Here is a 20496-nt window from a genome sequence, read left to right as displayed (position 1 = left end):
GATCTACATTCTGTCATTGTAATAAAATATATGTTCAAAGAACCATCTGGAATTATCACGGGAACTGGAACTGGAACGCCCTGCAAGCCTTCGATCAACTCAGCCGGAGGGGAAAGAGGGGAGCCAGCCACGGTGGGATTATACCCACAAGACCACCGCACACCGCGAGAATCTCATGCACGATGCATTATGCATACGTTGTTGCCCTAAAGAACCAATGTGGCGGAATTTAAGGATTCTCCCGTACCCGAACGCAAAGACCCGTCGGGGGTACAAGATACAAAAAAGTGTGACTTAGGGCTTGATCACCGAGAGGGGTAAACTTTGATGCCTTGATTCTCAGAAATCAAGGACATATCGGGGTTTGATTTGATGAAGTCTACTGGTGGAATTGAACATGGTTGTATTGTGGGTAAATTCCTTGCGTCGAGTAGTTCGAAAAAACAAGCCAATGTAATGAAGTCGGTGGAATAGAAGTGGCTCTTTCATGCTCGTAATTATGTTGGAGAACTACATCATCCACAGACGCAGAAAGCCCACTGTCAGTAGTTAGTAATAATGGCATGCACCTTAATTATGGAGCGAATGAGGATGTCAAGTAATATTTGTCACACGCTGACGGCCCCGCCAGCACGCATTTCCACCAGCCACTGACTCGCATAGGGATCGGGCCTTATCGGAGAGGCGTTGGAGAGAATCGTTAAAGCCCTATGAGGGGAAGTAGAATTGAGCAGATAAAAGAGATGTTATTAGGTTCATCGGGCTCCATTCATCGCACTGGATCCCGATGAATAAAGCAGATCTTGAAAGTCTATATGATGACATCCGTGTCAACGTCACCACTCAGTCGGGACCAAGCACAGATCTCAGGGACGATCTTGCGGGCGCTGGTTCGGGAAATTTGTCCGTCTGTGCAGGTGACAGGGACAAAGATCATCAATAGTCGAGTTGTTGCAGTGGTATTGGTCCGCGGATCGGGGAAAGGCGGACACTAGAGACTAGACTGGCGGGCTAGCGTCATTGAAGATATATCGTGTTGCATTGAAATAGTGGAATTGAAAAAAAAAGAAGTAAGGTCGTGAAGTAAACGCGATCGCAAATATTAGGTTCCGCAATGGTGGATTCGTCAAGATAGTTTAGAGGATTGGGAGTGGCTCGGGGAAGATCTTACAGCCCTTAGCAGAGTTTGCACTATGAACGTAAAAGAACTAGATATTCCCAGTGTGCGCAAGAATAGTGCAATGATTGGTTATGAGTGAAAGTTGAACGCCAAGGTACTAAGAACTAGTGAAAGGACTCCGATGGATTGGACAGATTAGCCATTTCTCCATCATCTCATCCAGGTATCTGGGACTCTGAGAACCTTTATCCTTCCAAGTTTGTCTTAAAATATACCCCACTTTGGGGCTGTTTGTGTCATCCATGGTTGTGGGTAATTTCAACCATGGAACTGAACAAGTTTATCAGAGTTTCACGAGCAACCATGGTTCGAACTATCAAACCCTCTCGATCCTTCGGCATTGATGAAATTTTCAACATGGCTTTTTTTCCCCTTACATGTGTCGTAAATTGTATGCAGATGATTTCCACGTTGTACCCCCACTGAAGACGACGAGACGGCCGGAGTAATTTTCCGCTGCAAGGGTGCCTCCACTATCCCAGAGTTAAGCGAGTCCGAAGAATGGCCCCACGAAGTGGACCGCGAATGATGCAGTGAAGAAACGCAGCCAATCTGGTCAGACCAGGGACAAAGTACGAATTGTGCGGAAGAGCTTGGGCATTTCGCCGCCACCCATCCGCCAAGCTTACTCCTGCATCGTATATAGACTCGATTAAGACGATACACTTTTAGGGGGTAGAGAGTTTTCCAGTTGCAGCTACATATAGAGTACTCCGCGTACACCGTAGCTTGAAATGTATTCTGCAACACAACGGGAAGATAATAGAGGAACGGCAGTCGCGCTGCCCCGACCAGTAGGGACACTATGGGCGGCCCTTCGGGCCGTGCCACAATGGAGAAAGAGCTTCCTGTTGTTTCATATTGCTTTTTTCTTATTCTGTTGTCAATCTATTTCCGCAGAAACCAGAAGGATTGCATATTCATTTGGAATGCATTAAGAATTATCGAAAGCCACCACAAAATGCCTATTTGTAATATTGTTTTCAATAGGATAGGAAAACCTCTCCTGGTTAGTAATGCTCATTGGGATTGGCTGCCCTAAAGAGAAATGAGGTTGCGATCAACACTGCTATCACTAGGGCACATGAGAATTGGACTTTTGCTTACGACCCTGACCACGATGTAATCCAGTCTCCTGGGAGTCATAGTTCGCATTTGGGAAAATCGCTTCCTGAAACCCGGAGTTATGGAATGTGGTAATTGAAAGGGATAATTTAATCTTCATCAATTCCAACCGGTCGGGTAGAGTCAAAAGACTCTATGATCCCCAACTTTGACCTTTCCCTTGGGATAAGTGGAGAACAAACTAGGCCTTATTTGGAGTTTGACAGCTTTAGCTCGCCGGACCGCCATCCCCGACCCGCCCCAGCCCAGTGGCTTGGTGGGGTCGAGCCGGGTCGAGGCTGGGCCGCATGGTCCTAGCGAGATTGGATTTGGGACCAAAGGGATGCTCCAAAGTTTCGAAAGGGCCCATTATTGACCGATTACTGGCTAACACACAAAGTACAAATGTGGATATCACTGTCCATCTGACCATGAACTCCCCAGCCAATTTTAGACCTCAAAAAAAGGTACGGGTCACGGCTTCGGCCCCAAACGCCCCGACAAAAAAGAGGCGCCGAATGACGCAAAGCCAGTCTCTTTCGGTTCGATCGTGCTCGATCGATGTACATGCTTGATCGATCGTACGTACCGTGGCTCGGGGTTGAGCAATATACTGCACTAGTCATGTGCCAGTTTGGTCCTTCTGCTTCTGTGTGAGTCCCGAAGATCCAAATAGAGTATTAATTTGATAGGCCCTGACGTTTTTATAATTATTAATACGAGGGGTACTTTTAGAGGTGCAGCTCTCTTACCAGACTAGGAATATACTCTGCTCGTCACCTCAAATATCCATATGTCATGGGAACAGGTTGCCTCTCAACGGTATCTTTGTAGCACACCGATCATGCAGCCTCGAAACGCCCGTCTCGCTCTTCCCGCTGATATTCCGCGCATATTTCGTGGACACTCTCACCCCCTTTCCACATGTCTATCCCTCCGAGCCCCAGACCGACTGTTGGATTATCGAGTTCCGAACTATTTAGATGTACTAAATAATTCCCCAAAGTACGACAAAACCCTCCCGACGGTGCGGTTCTGTACAATTCCCAGCTTTTACCCCCCTGTAGCGGTGAAGTAACCCAAAGCGATATCCCAGTCATTGTAATCCGGAACCTTTTCTCCAGCATTCCAGAAATGTGCGACGGAGACTCACATGAAGTGTTTGGAGGTGTAGATCACCAACCCTACCAACCCCAATCGAGGCATATTTCGCAGTCCTCAATTCCAGCCCCCACCAAGTTAGTTTCCTCCGTCAGTGCACATCCGCTGTCACATATCCGCCGAATCAGCCAAGCCAAGTCACGCTTTGTTTTGTGGTTTCAGGGTGATTGCATCGCCGAGCAACTCCGCCCTATTTTTTTTAGGTGTAAGCGGCAATGGCGGTCACTATATTATTAGTTGGCGCTGGGAAATTGTTTGTTCTGAAACTAGTGTGATAGTGATTGGCAACGCCAAGCTGTCAAACTTCCTGACGTTTGTCTTGGTGTTTTGGCTTGTAGATACAGATGCAGCAGGGAAGATCCATGAATGCTTCCCAGGTTCTTTGCTGAATCTTAAGTAAAGACATTTTGCCCCTTCAGCTGTCATATCCCTGTGGCAGTGCTTAAAATAGCTGAGCCACGTTGTGGCTAGGTTCATTTGGGTACATACCTTAGGCAGGGAGACCTTTTGCGCCCAATGAGAAGCTTTCATCCAGTGTAGGACCCTGATCACCTCTGACATGTTTAATAAAAAAGGGGGTGTGCGTCTTAAGTCTAGACCAAGCCATACAAATTCAGAAATATTTGAATATGGTAGTACTCCGCAGTCCGTACATTCGGAGTAATCCGCGATTTCAAATGTAACTAGGAATTATTATTTTTCTTAACTATATGACTCTAGCAATTTAGAGCCACTTAGTCCCCACGCTAAAAAGCACAGCGGCTAAACGGACAAAGCAAACAAACCGCGGTGGGAACAGGCGAGGGGTCAAATAAAGAAACACTATCCGGGGATGTCATGCCGCTGTTAGTTCAAATATCGGAGTACTGTCTAGTTTAGTTTTTGCGCCTTGAAAGAATTACAAATATTGTACCCCATACCAATGCCCTGAAGTCGTCTAGTTCGAGATTTCTTTGTTCTATGTCCAGGCAACCTAAATAATCTAATTAGCTCGCCACATTGGAGTTACCTAGGTACTTTGCGAATGACATTGCAGTTCGATACTATTGCTGCGGACGGCACGGCAATTGGAAGAATACGGAGAAGTTTGCAGATGAGATTGATCAGATTGATACAATGGTCAAAGTACACAATCGGATTGGAGTTGTTTGTGCATTAGAAAAACTCTACCTCTTGCTTCCCCGATATAGTGCGGATAGATAGTGGAACCGAGGAAGTATCCATGTGTACATACATACATGTTCCCCTTTTGTGTCAACGATAGTAAGAGATAGTATAGTATATTGTAGATCATGATACCTTCCCCCTTTTTTTTTGGGTAGTATTTGGACCGTTTTGAATATCTTCTTTGATCCGGGTTCAAGATCCACCGAGTAAATTGTCCCAAGAAACGCCAATTTAATCCACCGGAACGGGAGATGGACGCGTTGACAGCATCCTGGGTACGGAGTTCCTTTCCCCTGGACTCCCAGCACGGACCCAGGTGGGGGGGATGGTCACTAGCTTCGTGGCAGCCTATTGGGCTGTCATAAAATCACGAAAGATCCCCGAGGTCAAAAAGTACCACGACTAGCCCGTCGTGGCATAATTACTCGAACCATTTTGCAACCAATTTTCTTCCCCGGGAGAGAGTAGATCATGCCGTGGTATTGGGATGCCATGCACTATAATATCTCGATCTGTGCTAGATCGTTTTGAATGTCTCGCGCCTAAAACATACGCGAGAGCTACGGTGGTACCCTGTACTTTTTTTTTTAAATTATTATTCTCTTTTAGATTCAATTTGATTTGATTTTTGATCCAAGTCTCAATTCAGGGGGTTTTGGGGCTATACCCAGCTGAAGCCAAGGTCTATGACAGAAACCCGTTTTTGGCTTGCCACCCCGGAGTACAGATATTGAAGATCTACGCAATAAGCTCTGGACGGGAATAAAAAAGAAACAGTGACAGTTTATCGGCGAGTCATCTCCCAGGATCCAGGATGTTGGGCCATGCACAAGCCGCACCTTGATAGGTTCACGGGAAAGTGGATTCAGTTGGGTAGTGTCGGGGGCAGTTTGATGAGATCCGGAAGATCGAGTCCGAAATGTTACAGATAATATTTGACTTTAGTAATAAGTAATATAAAATATAAGATATAAAATTATAAATACTTTTAAGTAGATTTAAAGCACGAATTCAACCGGAACCTCCGAGACTGCATATTAGAAATATGTACGGAGTAGTATATATAAGAATAGAAATACGGCCTGTGCAGTGTGCCTGACAGCTAAAAGTGTTCCTGTTCGTGTTTATACCAACAAATATAGATCTAAGGTATTGGTTGCCTCGTATATTTAGAGATTTCGGAGGTATTTTGAACAATTTTGTGGGGGAATAATGAGCGCCACTAGGATTTGGTCCGAGATATTAAAAAAGAAAATACAAATATAAAATACAAATAAAATATATAAAAATAAAATATAAGAAATACTAAAAAGAAAAAAAGAAAATAAAAAAAAATCAAAAAAATCAAATAGAAATAGATCTACAAATAGTGGGAACAGGGATCCTGGATCGGGAGCCCAAGCTACGGCATGTCCTTTGAGTGCGCCAATCTCGCTGCATACGATCACAGTTCTGACAAGGATTATCCCTGTGGATTTAATTGACATTTTTTTTATAATTATTTTCGTGCTTTTGTCATTTAGGACTGAAATCTAGAACTGAAAAAGGCTTGCATATCCCCTAGACTTTTGGCCTATACACCCTCATCTTTTATTTAAACGATCATCCCACTTGATCGAAATTTCATTCTGAACTATCCCAACCTCAACTTTCGTTTGGAAAAATAAAAGTGGAGGTTTCCCTTTACCTGCATCCCCCGGTTACAAACAGTCTGCAGTTATCCGCTTTCTATCCTCATTGAGCTACCTGCACATTGTCAACTCGAACTGTGTGAGTACATCCCGCCAATTTCTAGTTCTGTTTGCAAGAGCTTGATTGGACCTCAGAGTGAGAAGGCCAGCGTTTGTCCTACCGGTTCCCGTACCGGAGCGGCAATGGGCTGTCCGTTGGTTCATAAACACCTCACCCGGGGACGAACTGGTGCTGCCGAAAATACTTAGATTCAGTTGGCTGACTGCAAGTCCAAAGAATTAGTATTCGAACCCCACTCGAAACATTATCTATAAAGAGAACACTCTTTCCTAGACGTGCAACAATCCCAGAACCAAAATCACTCTTATCTTGATACACTATCTTGACTGAGATTCAATTTTCAAGACAATTGTGTCAGCTGGTTTCAACCACATCTTCTACATATCCGCATCATGGTTTATAGTAAACCAAACTCCACAAGCGGAGCCATGAAGAGGTCTGCCTCGGCCCTCGAGGGACCACCAGGATGGGGCGATGTTCCTGTACGTTTCAGTTTCCATCACATAAATATGGATTCTTACTGATATGCGCTTCAGCCCATGATGAGCTCCTCCCGCCCATCATCTCGTCCTCCCTATGCCCACTTTGCTATGATTTACCTTGACCGTGATGGCAAGCTCAAGGTGGATGAATCTTCTTCTATCAAAGAGCAAAACTCCACTGTCTTCACCCCAGAAGTTCGCCAGAACTTCCTCGAGATTCTGGGTGAACGTATCGGCTACCATGCCCCTACTCGCCGTATGTCAAGCCTCCATTTCCAGACTGGAAAGAAAAGGACAATATATACTAACACAATATACAGAACTGGACACATCTCCTCGTCGCGTGAGACGTCGCAAGGGCAACGCTCCTATTCTTTCTGTCTCTGAGGACCGCCTGGCTGAGGAATCTGACACCGAGGAGTTCCCTAACGGGTCTACTGAGATGGTTCCTCTCCGCATCGGAGACTCCCAGAAGGTGATGGCCTACTATGAAGGTGCTCTAAAGCACTTCCAACAGCTCAACTGCCGCATGGTTGCCAAGGCATTCATCAAGTTCATCGAGCCTCGCAAGCAGGTCCGACACCCTTATAACGGTGGCAAGGCCCCTCCAGGATCTGCCCCCGGCACTACTGGTGACCCAGAAAAGACTAAGCCCGAGTGGTGGCCTCCCGGTGTTATGCACAAGGAGCCTGATCACTTGAGAAAAGAGTGTATGATTTCCCTATGATCTGACGAAGTTTTGTTCCACTTACTAACTTGATTCTGATAGACCGCATTGAGCTCTTACTTCACATTATCCGTAAGCTCGGTAGCTACGGTATTACTGCAGACAAGCTCAAGGATGTCGCTGGCGACACCAAGCGGAGCTTAAAGCACGCCTCACACGTTGAAATCATCTACGAGATCCTCCGCGTCCGTAAGATGGAGGAGCGCTTCGAACGCGGTGAAGTCGATGCCAACATGGTTGTCTACACCATGAACCGCGGTCCTAGCCCTAAGGGCGATGAAGAAGACGACTCCACTAACTCCTCAGTAACAATCGAGGAGCCCGATCACATCAACCAAGGATTAATGACCCCTATCTCATCATTCGAGCAATCATCTACCTCATTAACTACACCCATCGATAATATCCCATCAGCTCGCTCCCTCCCAGGTAGCTTCTCCATGGCTGAGCCTCTCAACTTCGAAAATTCCCGCCAGGACCGCCCTTACTACACCACACCTCCCCAATACACCGAGTCCTTCTCGCAACCCATGCTCAACGCTCCCGTGACATCAGAGATGCTCAGCCCCCATGACGTCTCAGTCTCAGCGTTCGACTACTCCACTCACAATGCGTTCTCAAATCCCACATCCGATCACTCGCGCGCGGGAGTAAATGGTCATTACGATACCTGGACCCCATCTTTCCGCCAGAATATCTTTACACCGGTCGAGTACCCTACCCCAGCATCCAGCCAGGGTATGGCCCAGCCTTCAATGGCATACCAGATGCCCATGGGATCGCACATGCATGACATGTCCCATCATGCCCAACAATCCCACATGGACTCCCTCCACCAACGATCCCTGCCTTTCCGCACCGGATCATTGGGTCACCCAAATCCTAACGGGATGCCTCTCACCCACACTGTCTAAATGGCTTAGTGGAAGGAGGTTCTCGTTGCAAATGATTTTTGACTCGAGGGTGGCGATGGAATGGGGCATGGGTATGGGTATTAACGAACATATATGAGTGATGGCTCTGGCCAACAAACTTAGCGCTTATCATAAGGCTTTGCCAGGGGAGTTGTCTGTTTATTTGAATTTTATGGTATAAAAACATATGGCCATCGTTCAGAGGCCGGTACAAATGGGGTCTGTTTGGTTCTTTTTCTTTCTTTTCTGAAAATACTTGGGTTTTGAAGTCTTTATTCCGGTCTTTGTTTTTGTACTGCGGTTCCTTTCTTTGACTTCCATTGTCTCGCCTTTTTACTTACATTTTTACTTTTGGTGTTGGCCTTCTTTTTCTTGCCTTCTGTTGATCTGCCTATCTGTTTGATCTTTTTGTTATTTTTGTTGTCTATATGGGTTCTCTCCAATTTGGAAGGTTGGAGCTGTTGATAAACGAAGTTTGGGTAGATACTTCAAAATTTATTCTGTCGATAATATGAAACCGAATCTCCTCTGGTTTTTGTTCAACTTCATAGTCTAGCTCGTAGGTTCTGTAACTACACAGCCATACCATCTCACATGGCCACGTATCTGAAAGTCTCTGTAGCCCTGTCCTAACGGTTTCTAAACTCATGATGTTGCCATGGTGTACTATTATTTGACCATGTTATACTGAGACCTCAGCCGGCAGACTTACATGCATAGGGTGGCTGGTACAACGGGTTCCAATTCCAAACTCTGGTAATACTTTGAATACATATTCATATGTGCGATTGCCGTTTATTCCACTCTTTCATCGACCTAGCTATAGAACAAAGAAAGACACTATAGTGTCCATCTCAAATGTATTGTTGAGGACAAAGGTCACATCAGGGGCCTACTCGCCTTGTAGATATTAATCAATTCTATGTCGCTCTCTTGTCTCCTCTCTTCCCAAAGAACGCTGTATGTGTAATGAATAGAATACATAGGACTTAGTCACACATTGGGCCATATCCTACCGGCTAGAAGCATAGGCATTGGTTATGGAGTACTTGTTGGACTATAATTTTTTTTGCGGTCCTATATATGCTGACAGTCTCTCGTTCTCGCTCAATACCTTCAGGATGATGGCATTGTACTCGATTCAGAACTTCGAGTCTCTCCCGTCCCATTCATGTTGTTCACGTGAATGGCATGCCCTAGATTCAAATGAAGTTGAGGCCGTCGAGATTAGGCCGCCGAGGCCCGGACAGACCTCACTAGAGTTGATGTCAATATCGTAAATGCCAACTATAGTGAATAATACGTATGTTGTACCCCTTGTTCCAATTAGCCCTCCAGTAGTAAATGCTCGGCGGCAAATTAGACGCAACCGCGGGACCCGCGCCCGCCCGTTTAGGCGCTTGGTCAGCGGAGTAAGCGGAGCCACTCCGCTCAGCTTGAAGCTCCGTGAGCACGGCGGAACTTGAGTTTCCATCCTCTCAATCGCTTTGTTTTCAGTTGGCGCTTCAATCCCGATCATATTCTCATGCGGGATTTGCGGCGTTGCTGATAAACCGACTCTCTTTCAACTTCACGCCACCATCGCAAACTCCGACGCGCACGATTCACGACACCCCATCAATCGCAAACACCGAAGACGACAAGCCCGTGTCGTCTATCGTGCTTCCTCCGAAGAGAAAAGACCCGTAAGTTCACTGCCAGGAAGCGTGAGTATCTCTCCCGAGTCCATGAGAGCCCTCACCTTTGTCTTCCGGCCTTCTTTGTATGCTCCGCTGTCTTCTTCGAGCGGTATTGGGCCATTCCGGCCGTTCTCTCACTTTTAAAACAAAAGCTGACTTCTTTGTTGTCGCCCCGGCGAAACGACTCCAGAAACAGCGCACACCTTTCCTGATACCTACGCAGTTGACTTTGCCGCCTACCGCAAATCAGAATCATCCACCTGAAAATCCGAAATAAACTTGGCCCCATAGAGTGAGCAGTGAGACCGTTTCAAGAGGCGGCGGCCAATCCAGTCGATTCCGCTCTTTGCGGGCAGGATGGCTAGCCCGTTCAACCCTTCTGCTGGCCGCGGTCACAGGGGAGGCGCCCCGGGCGTGCAAGCCTCAACGGGACGGGGAAGAGGTGGGAACCCTGGACATACGACAACATATGTGCCGAGAGGGGCAGGGGCGCCTCGCGCGACAAGGGCTCGAGGGCGTGGACGAGGGTCAATGACATGGACTGCTCGTGGCCGCGGTCGCGGCGCAGGCGTAGCAAGCCACATCGCCGACGGATCCCAACAACCCACAGAGGCCCCAAAGCCTGGTGCCGTGAACTCGCCGTTTGGGCAATTGAATCGACAAAAATCTGTCGCGTCACCGTTTGGCGCTCAGCCCGCCCAGCAGTCTCCGTTTTCCGGAGTCGCGGGCAGTGCTTCGGCTTCGAACGTCGCTAAAAACCCATTCGCCCAACCTACGAGCAGTGCGAAAAAGTTGACCTCTACAAAATTCGTTGGTGGGGGATCAAATATTGCCGCGTCTATGGAGCATGCATCAACGTTGAGCACCTATCAGGAACGCTTTGACAAGGTCGGTCTACCCTTCCTCGAAAATTGACAACATGACAAATGGGGCTAACCAAGTTTGCAGCTGAAAATCGACCAAGTGAAACAGCGCGAACGCGCGATCAAGGATGGGCAAATGGCGGATCCAAACCAGCCGACTTCTTTGAATAAGGCTATCACGCCTGTGGGTACCTGTACCGACATGTGCCCCGAGTTCGAGAGAGTGGAGCGGATCGTGCAGAAAGCCGTCGACAAGTGTGAAAAGGTAATGGTGCGCCGGTGGCTGTTTTTGGCTGTACGCTGACATGCAAGTATAGTATCCCAACCCGGCAACGAACCAGCTGGAAATCATGGAAACCAAGATGATGAAACGCTTCCGGCGTGCGGCAGCTGGAAATGACGAGCAATTGCCCTCGGATATCCGGACACCAAAGACGCTCTTGCAAACCATGAACTATCTCATTCGTTATGTTATCAATGGTGGCGAATCATTGGCCGCCGTCCACATGTTCGTCTGGAATCGGACACGATCAATCCGGAACGACTTCTCGGTGCAGCAACTTACACGCGAAGAAGATGTGAAGACAGCAGTCCTTTGTCTAGAAAGAATTGCGCGGTTCCATATCGTATCCCTGCATCTTCTTTCCAACCCGGCGAACACGGAGCAATTCGACCGTCACCAAGAGCGTGAGCAGCTGAACAACACCATGCTCTCTCTGATGTACTACTATGATGACAACCGTGAGCGTATCAAGTTCCCAAATGAGGACGAGTTCCGCGCCTACCACATCTTGTTCTCAATCCATGACCAGCGGCCTGACCTGGAAGCCCGTGTCCAGAGATGGCCAGCTACCCTGCTCTCTTCACCTCGCGTGCAGGTGGCATTGGAACTTTTTGCCGCCGCCTGTAATACATGGGAACCTCAAGGTGCTCTGGATTGTCGCCGAACGAACGCAGTTGCTCAAGGATTCTACACTCGCTTCTTCAACATCGTCAATTCCCCTAGTGTGTCGTATCTGATGGCCTGTGTGGCTGAGGTGTACTTCAACCACATTCGTCAGACAGCAATCCGTGCAATCTGGAAAGCCTACTGCCGGACTCCTCTGTCACAGCAGTCCAAAAACGACCATTGGACTGTAGAGGAACTAACTAAGGTGCTGCATTTCGATAACGACGAGCAAACGATCGATTATTGCAATTCACAGGACTTACAGTTTGTGGAAAACGCAAGTGGTGGGCTATACCTCAATTGGGGTGACAGACCCGTAGACACTGTTGGTGAGTGATAGCAAACAACTTCGTCTCAACCGAATCTCATTTTCCTTTCCTTCCCCACCCCTTCTCTGTCGTCCCAAGTTCATCATACATTCCTTCACATTCTTTCCTCTTCCTTTGTGTTATCACTAACATATCCAGATTTCGCGCCTTCGTCTGACCACTCTTTTTCTGAGACTTACGTGGAGTCAAAACGTGCAGGACGTAGTCTTGTTGCCATCATTCTTGGCATGAACATCAGAGAAGCCGCAAGAATGGGCATGATTGATCGCTTCCACTTGTCTCAAAAGAGTCAAACCCAGCCTGAGGCTGAGACTGAAGATGGGGATCTCTTCGTGAGTGACATTGATAATAAGACGCCCGCTCCTGTGGTCGAAACACAGAACACCCTTCTTCAGGATACATCTGCTTCTGAATTCCGGATCGCTTCTGAGGCTCAGAAATCTCTACAATCTACGCCTGCACCTTTGGCTTCCATGTTCCAGTCAAACCCACCAGCCGCCGTTTCAAAGCCGCCGAATCCTTTCGCGGCGGCCTTTCAGCCATCTAAAGTTCCATCTCCTCCACCCTCAAATCCATTTGCATCTTCGACACTCACCACCTCTGCCATGCCCGCAGCGCCGTCTCCTTTCTCTGCTTCGCCGAATCCATTCTTGGCCCCTAAAGAACCTGACTCTACCCAAAAGACCGACGCTTCTGCCCTGGCCACCAATGTGACATCCTCGCTCTTTCAACCAAAACCCCCTTCCCAGCCTGACACTACCGAAAAGCCGGCTGTTTCATCCATTAGTCCCACGGGGCCATCGCCATCCGCTTTTGCATCTACTTCTTCTTCGTCCATATTTTCAAAGCCAGCATACGCAACTCCTAAGACGGAGACATCTGCAGCAACTCTGCCTGCACCTGCGTTTTCAAAGTCCAGCATATTCCCTCCTGCATCTACCGCAGACAAACCCGCCTCTATCTTCCCGAGTGACTCTGGCTCTGTCCTATCCACCGCCTCCAACCCTTTCACTGCGCCATCTACGTTCTCTTTCTCTAAGCCACTGGAGTCAGCCCAAAATACGGAAACTCCCGCGGCAACTACCCCGGCGGCGTCTACGCTATTCCAACCTGTCAGCACTTCCCCCCAGGAGGCGCCGACTGTGAACAAACCTGGCTCAATTTTCTCTTCTGGTGCGGCTGCTTTCACTGCGTCGTCCCCATTCTCGTTTTCCAAACCATCAGAGCCCGTCCAGAAGACGGAGACACCGGCGCCAGTTACTACCGCGCCCTCTACCCTTTTCAAGCCCATCAGTTCGCCTCCTGCAACATTGACTGAATCCAAGAACCCCTTCGCGTCTTCGGTATTCCCTGGCGCCAAGCCCTTTGGTCCCACGTCCATATGTCCAAATGCAAGCCTTGAGACGGAAAAACCTGTTGCAAATACTAATACCCAGTCTACAATGTTCAGAAGCGAGGCAAAAGGCCAGCAGCCATCGATTGCACCGAACAATCCTTTCGCGCTTTCGAACGCTCCGTCATCTTTCCCAGCTACAGGTCTAGGAAATAATGTTGCCTCTACTGCTCCGTCTCCATTACCGGCCTTCAAAGCCGCAGAGACAACTGTGGCCAAGGAACCTGCTACTAGTGCCCCTCCAAATGCGGCTGCGAGCCAGTTTCCAGTTTCTGGATCAATATTTGCAGTTCCCAAGGCACCACAGCCAAGCCAGAAAACGGATATCCCAACTACTACGCCCAAGCTGAGTGAAACCTCAGTATTCAGCCAATCTGCACCTGCACAGGCCCAAGCACCTGGCCCATTCCCTATCAACGCCTCGGCTTCAATTTCAGGCGCGCGTCGATCTGTATCGGACACTCAAGCGACGGCCTATTCGCCCCCTCGGACTCTCTTTGAAGCCCTTCGCCAGCCCCAAAGCCAGCGTAAAATATTCGACACCACATCGAATGCGTACTCACCTGAAACGGCGACTGCTCAGCCGCCAGCGCCCTTGTTCCAAAGCCCAGAACCCTCCGTGGCGGGAGGACAGCAAGGATCGTTGAAACGACAACACGCGGCCACCGGTTCATTCAATGAGCACAAGAGGCGCTCCTCGCTGAAAGGAAACTCTCCTGCTGCAGCATCTGATGGATCATTCAAACGGTCCGTGCACTTCGAAGACGCGCATGAAAAGGAACAGCCTACCCCGCAGGACTCACAGTTGTCTTCGTTGCGCAAACAATCCGAAGTTACTAATAAGAAGCGAGTGCTGGATGAGCAGACTGAGCCCGAGCCGGAGGAAGCAGGCCCGAGTACTAAGGCGCCCAAGGTATCCACCGCGGAAGAACATGGCTTCGGTTTCTCTGTCTACAAAGCAGAAAACCGCCCGATGCCGAGGCTCCCAATCTTGGACAAGTTGGAAGAAAAGCTTAAACGAGCCGAGGCCTTGTGCGAGCCGAAGGGTCCGACCCCAGAACAGCTCCAGTTAATCGAGGAAGCACGACTGAAACGGGCTCGCCAAGTCGACGAGGACGAGATTGCCCTCTCCCGAGCACGTATCTTGGCCGAACAGTTGAGAAACGGCCCTGGAATCTTCGACGGTTGGACTGGCCCAATCCGGCAGCCGTGGCACGACCCAAATTGGAACCCCATTGACCGAATTCTGGAAAAGTATCGTGCCCGAAATATTCCCCCGCCATCTACCTATGTGCCACCTCGTCTAATTCTTAATCGCACTCCTAGTGGATACGAGGTCGCTTATGCTCCTGATACCCCGGGACGACCTATGTCCCGCACCGAACAGCGGATCCGACGCACTGGTGCCCGTGGACTTGCAAATGTGCCCCTGGATTTTGAGCGTCATAAGCGAGAGAAAAAGGAGAAGGCTGAGCTCAAGAATGGAGAGAAGGGGGGTAACGACAAGGACGAGAAGGATGAGAAAGACAAGTCTTCCAGGGGCGTTTAAGGAGATGCGCTGCGCTCTTCTTATTCCTCATGACCTAGTCATCTCATGGTGTATCTCAGTGATTTACTCTACACTCATGTGGGCCATAGATATGACAATCTGCTTACTCTATGCTCATCTCACGGTTGCATTTTGCGCCGTCATTTGTAATGATTATCTTTTTTCCAAATGAACATTGCTTTCAATTACTTTCTTTTTCTATTTATACCTTGTTTATTTCTGGCCATAGACTTAACTTCTTATACCAGATGCAGATCCCAGGCATGTTCGAACATCCATATCATTCTGACAGATGCCACTCGCCTGTCGTCATCTTTCCATCATTGTCGTTCTATAGATCAGTTTAAGATTGTAAGTGGCAAGAATGCACACATCTAGATATCATGTAGATAGGCATCAATTCTGTTAACCTCACATAGCTTTTTGAACTTCCTCTATGCACTTTATATCAGTGTTATAGACTTCGAATAACAAGAAGACGAGACGAATCGGAGAAGAGGCGGAGAATGGGGCGGTGAGTTAGGATGCTCAACCAATAATAAAACCAACGTGCCGCTACAACGAGATAATAAATCCATCCATGTATATCCTACCATATCAGACCGTCACCCGGCCGGCAACAACCCATGCAAACCGCCTGGGAACACATCCTAGTAGCTAGTCACTCACGTGATTGTTTTACCCCTTCTAAGGACGATTTATGGCTATTTCTTCACTCATAACAGCATACCATGGCACGCCCCTTAAGGTTATTCACGCACCCTATCCACTTGTCGAGCTCATATCGACCTTCAATTCCAGTTGTCCAATTACTATGGCGTCGAAAGGTGGACTCTGTCTCTTTCGTACGGCTAAGCACCACAATGACCAATAATCCTCTCGTTGAGTATGACTGGATCAAGGATGTGGAGAGACTGGAAGCGTATCGGCCTGGGGGCTATCATCCCGTCATGATCGGTGATATATTACACGGCCGTTATCAGATTGCAGACAAACTTGGGTTTGGAGGCTATTCGACAGTTTGGCTCGCCCGAGATACTCATCTGAACCGATATGTTACTTTGAAGGTCAACATAGCCGACTCAGTTCAGCACGAGACGAAAGTCCTTAGGGCTCTGTCTGCTCCGCCTTCGTCGTCTTCAGCCGTACGTCCTGGTCGTGGCTTAGTACCTGTGCTCCTGGATGAATTCGAAGTGAGAGGTCCTAATGGAAAACATATATGCTACACGGTGCCTCCTGCACAATGTACCCTTAGGGAGGTCTCCTTGAGCCGTCTATTCCCCCTCGAAGTTGCTCGAGCACTATCATATCGACTCGTACAGGCCGTTGCTTATACGCATTCGCAAGGCTATGTTCATGGAGGTTTGTTACAACTATATCTATCTATGTATATACTACTTAGCTAACTCAGTTTAGATATTCATTTAAATAACATTTTAGTCCAGCCTCCGTCAAGTCTCGATGAGCTTTCTATCAAGCAATTATATGAAACATTCGGCGAACCCGAGACAGTTCCTATCGCACGATGTGATAGACAACCATTAACTCCTAATGTCCCCGCCAAAGCTGTTGTGCCACTATTCCTAGGGAAATACGCGGAGAAATTCTCATTATCTGACGCACACCCGCTTCTAAGTGACTTTGGTGAGGCATTTGCCCCCGCTTTAGAAGTCCGCCTTGGGAAAGACTGCCATACGCCAGTCGCATTTCGGGCTCCAGAAGCTAAGTTCGAATCGCAACTCCCGCTCTCGTATCCGTCGGATATTTGGAGTTTGGCTACGGCTATCTGGGAAATTATCGGAATGAAGGCTGTCTTCAGCACCGAGTTTGTACCTGAGGATGAGATAATGGCTCAGCAGATCGATGTACTAGGACGTATGCCATCGGAATGGTGGCAGCGCTGGGAAGGGCGAGCCCGATTTTTCGATGAGAATGGTTATCCAACGGAGTCTTATATGAAGAATAAATGGCCTCCGCTTGAGGGATCATTTGAGATCGGTGTGCAGAAATGGAGACGGAAGATGGGAGGTGAGATTAAGGAAGAGGAGACAGCTGCTCTTCTGGCTTTGATGCGTTGTATGCTGTCATTCCGGCCAGAAGAGCGACCCACTGCTGAAGAGGTGCTAATGTCGGATTGGATGGTTAAATGGGCGTTACCTGATTGTGAACGAAGCTGAAGGCATTCTCTTGTGTGTAGCACTCAAAATCCATGTACCAATAGTAATATAACACCTATCGATGTGTACTCCTTTACGTAAACTGGGAGAAATACAGAGTTGATCATGGGAAGTTCACTACATTGTCAACATCAGGTACAGAATTGTACCAATCATACTTCGATATGACGGCGTACGGCGTAAGTATATTGGCCGGGTATTGATGTGAATTTGATGCTTTTTCATAGTATATACAGCTACCCTATCCATAGATCTACTCCGTAGTGTTGAAATTGGGAATCCCGGTTAAGATCTGTGAACGTCACAATGCTTTCAATTTAGAAACCGAGGCGGAGATTTACCCCTGAGCCCTGAGGCATCAACTTCAGGTGGCCCTCGGCCCAAAACATTACCCATTGCCCTTCCGTCAAGCTACACACATACTCAAAAGTAATTGCCCCTATCTCCGACTCGAAAACAATATATAAAATAATCGTGTTGGATTGAGATATAGTTCAGGTTCCCACCCGCCCGTCATTCTGGCAAAATTCCTGCCCCGCTGTGTCCGTGTTGGGACCAGACACGAACTTCATACCTGGACCACGTCAAGTACACCACTGACTTCAGACGCATCTATTTTACGACCTACTAAGAAAATTGATCTCATTACAAAACGGGTGTCGCGTGTTAATTCCAGAAACTTCACAACCTCGCTGTCTCACAAGATGAGGATCGCAACCCTTCAATTCGCGCCGAAACTGGGCGATGTCAAAGGCAATATTGAGAAAGCAAATGCTTTATTGAAGACTGGAAAGGGCGTTTCCGTACATGGAAAGGAGCTCGGGGTTGGAGTGGATCTATTGAAGCCTGATATCTTGGTGCTGCCCGAGTTGGCGATGACGGGTATGTAGCTACCCGACAACCTGCCCAGGAGCATAAATCGAGCAGCATAAGCCCTATCTCGTCCCATTATCTACGTTCAGCTCGATCTGTGGGAAATCTTCACTGGCTAATGAATAACTAGGATATAACTTCCCTTCTTTAGAAGCGATCGAGCCATATCTCGAGCCAGCTGGCGATGGCCCCTCTGCCTCGTGGGCGCGCGAAACTGCCAGGCGCCTGCGATGCAAGGTCTGTGTGGGATATCCGGAAATCGAGAAGGATTCCGAAAATCCCAGCAAAATCACATATTATAATTCACTTCTTGTTGTCGACGAGGACGGGGAGTTCATCCTCAACTACCGCAAAAGCTTTTTGTATTACACCGACGAAACGTGGGCGGCCGAAGGTCAAGTCGAGCGAGGATTCCATGAGCTTGAATTCCCCGCTGAAGGCGACCTATCTTCCTTGAGAAATCCGGTGCACCAGGGTGAGCAGGTTGTATCCGAGAAAAAGCGGGTCGCGACTTCGCTTGGTATATGCATGGACATCAATCCGTACAAGTTTGAGGCACCATTTGACAAATGGGAGTTTGCAACTCGAGTTCTTGACTCCAAGTCCCAACTTGTCATTTTGTCCATGGCTTGGTTGACCACTTTGAGCCGGGAAGAGCTCGATGCCTTGAAGGATAAGCCAGACATGGATACCTTCAACTATTGGATTCAGCGGTTCTGGCCCCTGTTACAAAAGAGGATGGAACACAAGGTGGATCTTGACGGCGGGAAGGCGGCAGATTCTCCGAAGAAGATCGTCATTATCTTTTCTAATCGGTCGGGAGAGGAGCCACCAACAGAAGATACCAAGCCACCGGCGCGATATGCGGGGACAAGCGCTATCATTGCTGTGATGCAACGGTCCACTCACAATGCCGCGGAGAAAGATGCAGGGTCAGGTGCGCACGCCCCTGATGAGGAAAGTGAGACAGAGAATGCAAGCATCCCATTCGACGTCAAGATACTTTGCTGGGATATGCTAGGCGCCACGGAGGAGGGTATTTGTTTCGCGGATACTACGGCAGATCCGCAAATGGTATTTGCACTGAAAAAGGCGTCTGGGTGAGGGGCGCACTGGACGCGTCAGGCTATTCCACACATAAGGAAGAGTTTACGAACTGATCGAGGGTCCATCCTTGCAACATGACATTAGAAATGGCATTTCGATCACCCGAGTTTCTGTGATACCTCCCAATCCCAGAATATATACACTAGATGGTGTGTATATTGCTCAGTGTTATGGCGATCCTGTTTTCAAGAATGGAAACTCCACTGATTGCCACAGGCGCATCATGTGTAGGTTATCCATGTGACAAGAGACTCAAACATGATGACATTTGAAGAAGATCATCGAGATCGTCGCAATCTTCAGGCGGAAAGCTCAGATACTTAGCTTAATATCGTCGGTGGAATTCGGAGGTCTCATGATCACTTAGACTTCAGTTTGTCAATATTTGGGAAAAGTACCAGAGAATACCCCTTTGGATCTCCGATGCAACCCTTTGGAGAGATAATGGTGTGAAGGGCTTGGGGAATCCTATTTCTGGATTCTTATTCTGAAACATGTGATTCTCCTCTCCCCACTCTGATGAGAGAGAAGTAAACCAACGAGAAGTAGAAACAATGTATACTGGGATGTCCTGTAAAAGCAACTCGTGTTATATCGTGATCTAGACCGGTACACCCGCTACAAAACGCACGACTTTGTTTCCCATTGCTACCACTGTCCTGGGATATTCCCCTGCTGTGTTTCATGATTCAGTTGAAGGGGTATCCCATACGGACGGAGTACACTAGTGGAAATAGCCTGATGACTTGCAGGGAAACAAGGATGGGGGTTACTTCGGGTCAATACCGGTTATATTCCATGCAATAGGTAGGCTTTTGTGTCTAGACTACGCCCATATACTTGTTACTTGTGTGGATTGTGAAGTTCTTTGTATCTGACGGTCTGATCCCCTCCTCATAGTGGGTGAATAGAGCTTGTGATTGGCCCATAACATTCCTCTTCACGTGATCTAGGGATCCCCCCTCCGAGAGCCGACAGCCAATCAGAGATCAAGAAATGAGGTGTGCAGCAGAGGGGCACGGGATAGCTGCACATGACTTTCGATGAGAAATGGAGGCGTAGAATCTATTCAAGCATTTTAGTTGGTTAT

The 20496-nt window shown here is 48.1% G+C and overlaps 4 protein-coding genes across 4 annotated transcripts; all 4 read left to right on the top strand.

The window, feature by feature from the left end:
* Positions 1-6756: 6756 nt before the first annotated feature.
* On the top strand, positions 6757-8487 carry PGRI_059380 (uncharacterized protein; the record flags this gene model as incomplete). The annotated part of the gene is made up of 4 exons (XM_040793651.1): positions 6757-6846; positions 6901-7102; positions 7167-7556; positions 7616-8487. 4 exons carry the CDS (start codon positions 6757-6759, stop codon positions 8485-8487), a joined length of 1554 nt encoding a protein of 517 aa, XP_040648506.1.
* Positions 8488-10523: 2036 nt separating this feature from the next.
* On the top strand, positions 10524-15249 carry PGRI_059370 (uncharacterized protein; the record flags this gene model as incomplete). Its single annotated transcript, XM_040793650.1, has 4 exons — positions 10524-11054; positions 11115-11300; positions 11347-12307; positions 12446-15249. The coding sequence occupies 4 exons, from the start codon at positions 10524-10526 to the stop codon at positions 15247-15249; spliced, it is 4482 nt and encodes a 1493-aa protein (XP_040648505.1).
* Positions 15250-16112: 863 nt separating this feature from the next.
* Positions 16113-17426, top strand: PGRI_059360 (uncharacterized protein; the record flags this gene model as incomplete). Its single annotated transcript, XM_040793649.1, has 3 exons — positions 16113-16394; positions 16572-16611; positions 16690-17426. The coding sequence occupies 3 exons, from the start codon at positions 16113-16115 to the stop codon at positions 17424-17426; spliced, it is 1059 nt and encodes a 352-aa protein (XP_040648504.1).
* Positions 17427-18130: 704 nt separating this feature from the next.
* Positions 18131-19403, top strand: PGRI_059350 (putative protein N-terminal asparagine amidohydrolase; the record flags this gene model as incomplete). The annotated part of the gene is made up of 2 exons (XM_040793648.1): positions 18131-18308; positions 18430-19403. 2 exons carry the CDS (start codon positions 18131-18133, stop codon positions 19401-19403), a joined length of 1152 nt encoding a protein of 383 aa, XP_040648503.1.
* Positions 19404-20496: the final 1093 nt, after the last annotated feature.

The sequence above is a fragment of the Penicillium griseofulvum genome, assembly GCF_001561935.1.
Source record: "Penicillium griseofulvum strain PG3 chromosome Unknown contig_95, whole genome shotgun sequence".
NCBI lineage: Eukaryota > Fungi > Ascomycota > Eurotiomycetes > Eurotiales > Aspergillaceae > Penicillium > Penicillium griseofulvum.
This window is presented reverse-complemented; position numbering and strand designations above follow the sequence as displayed.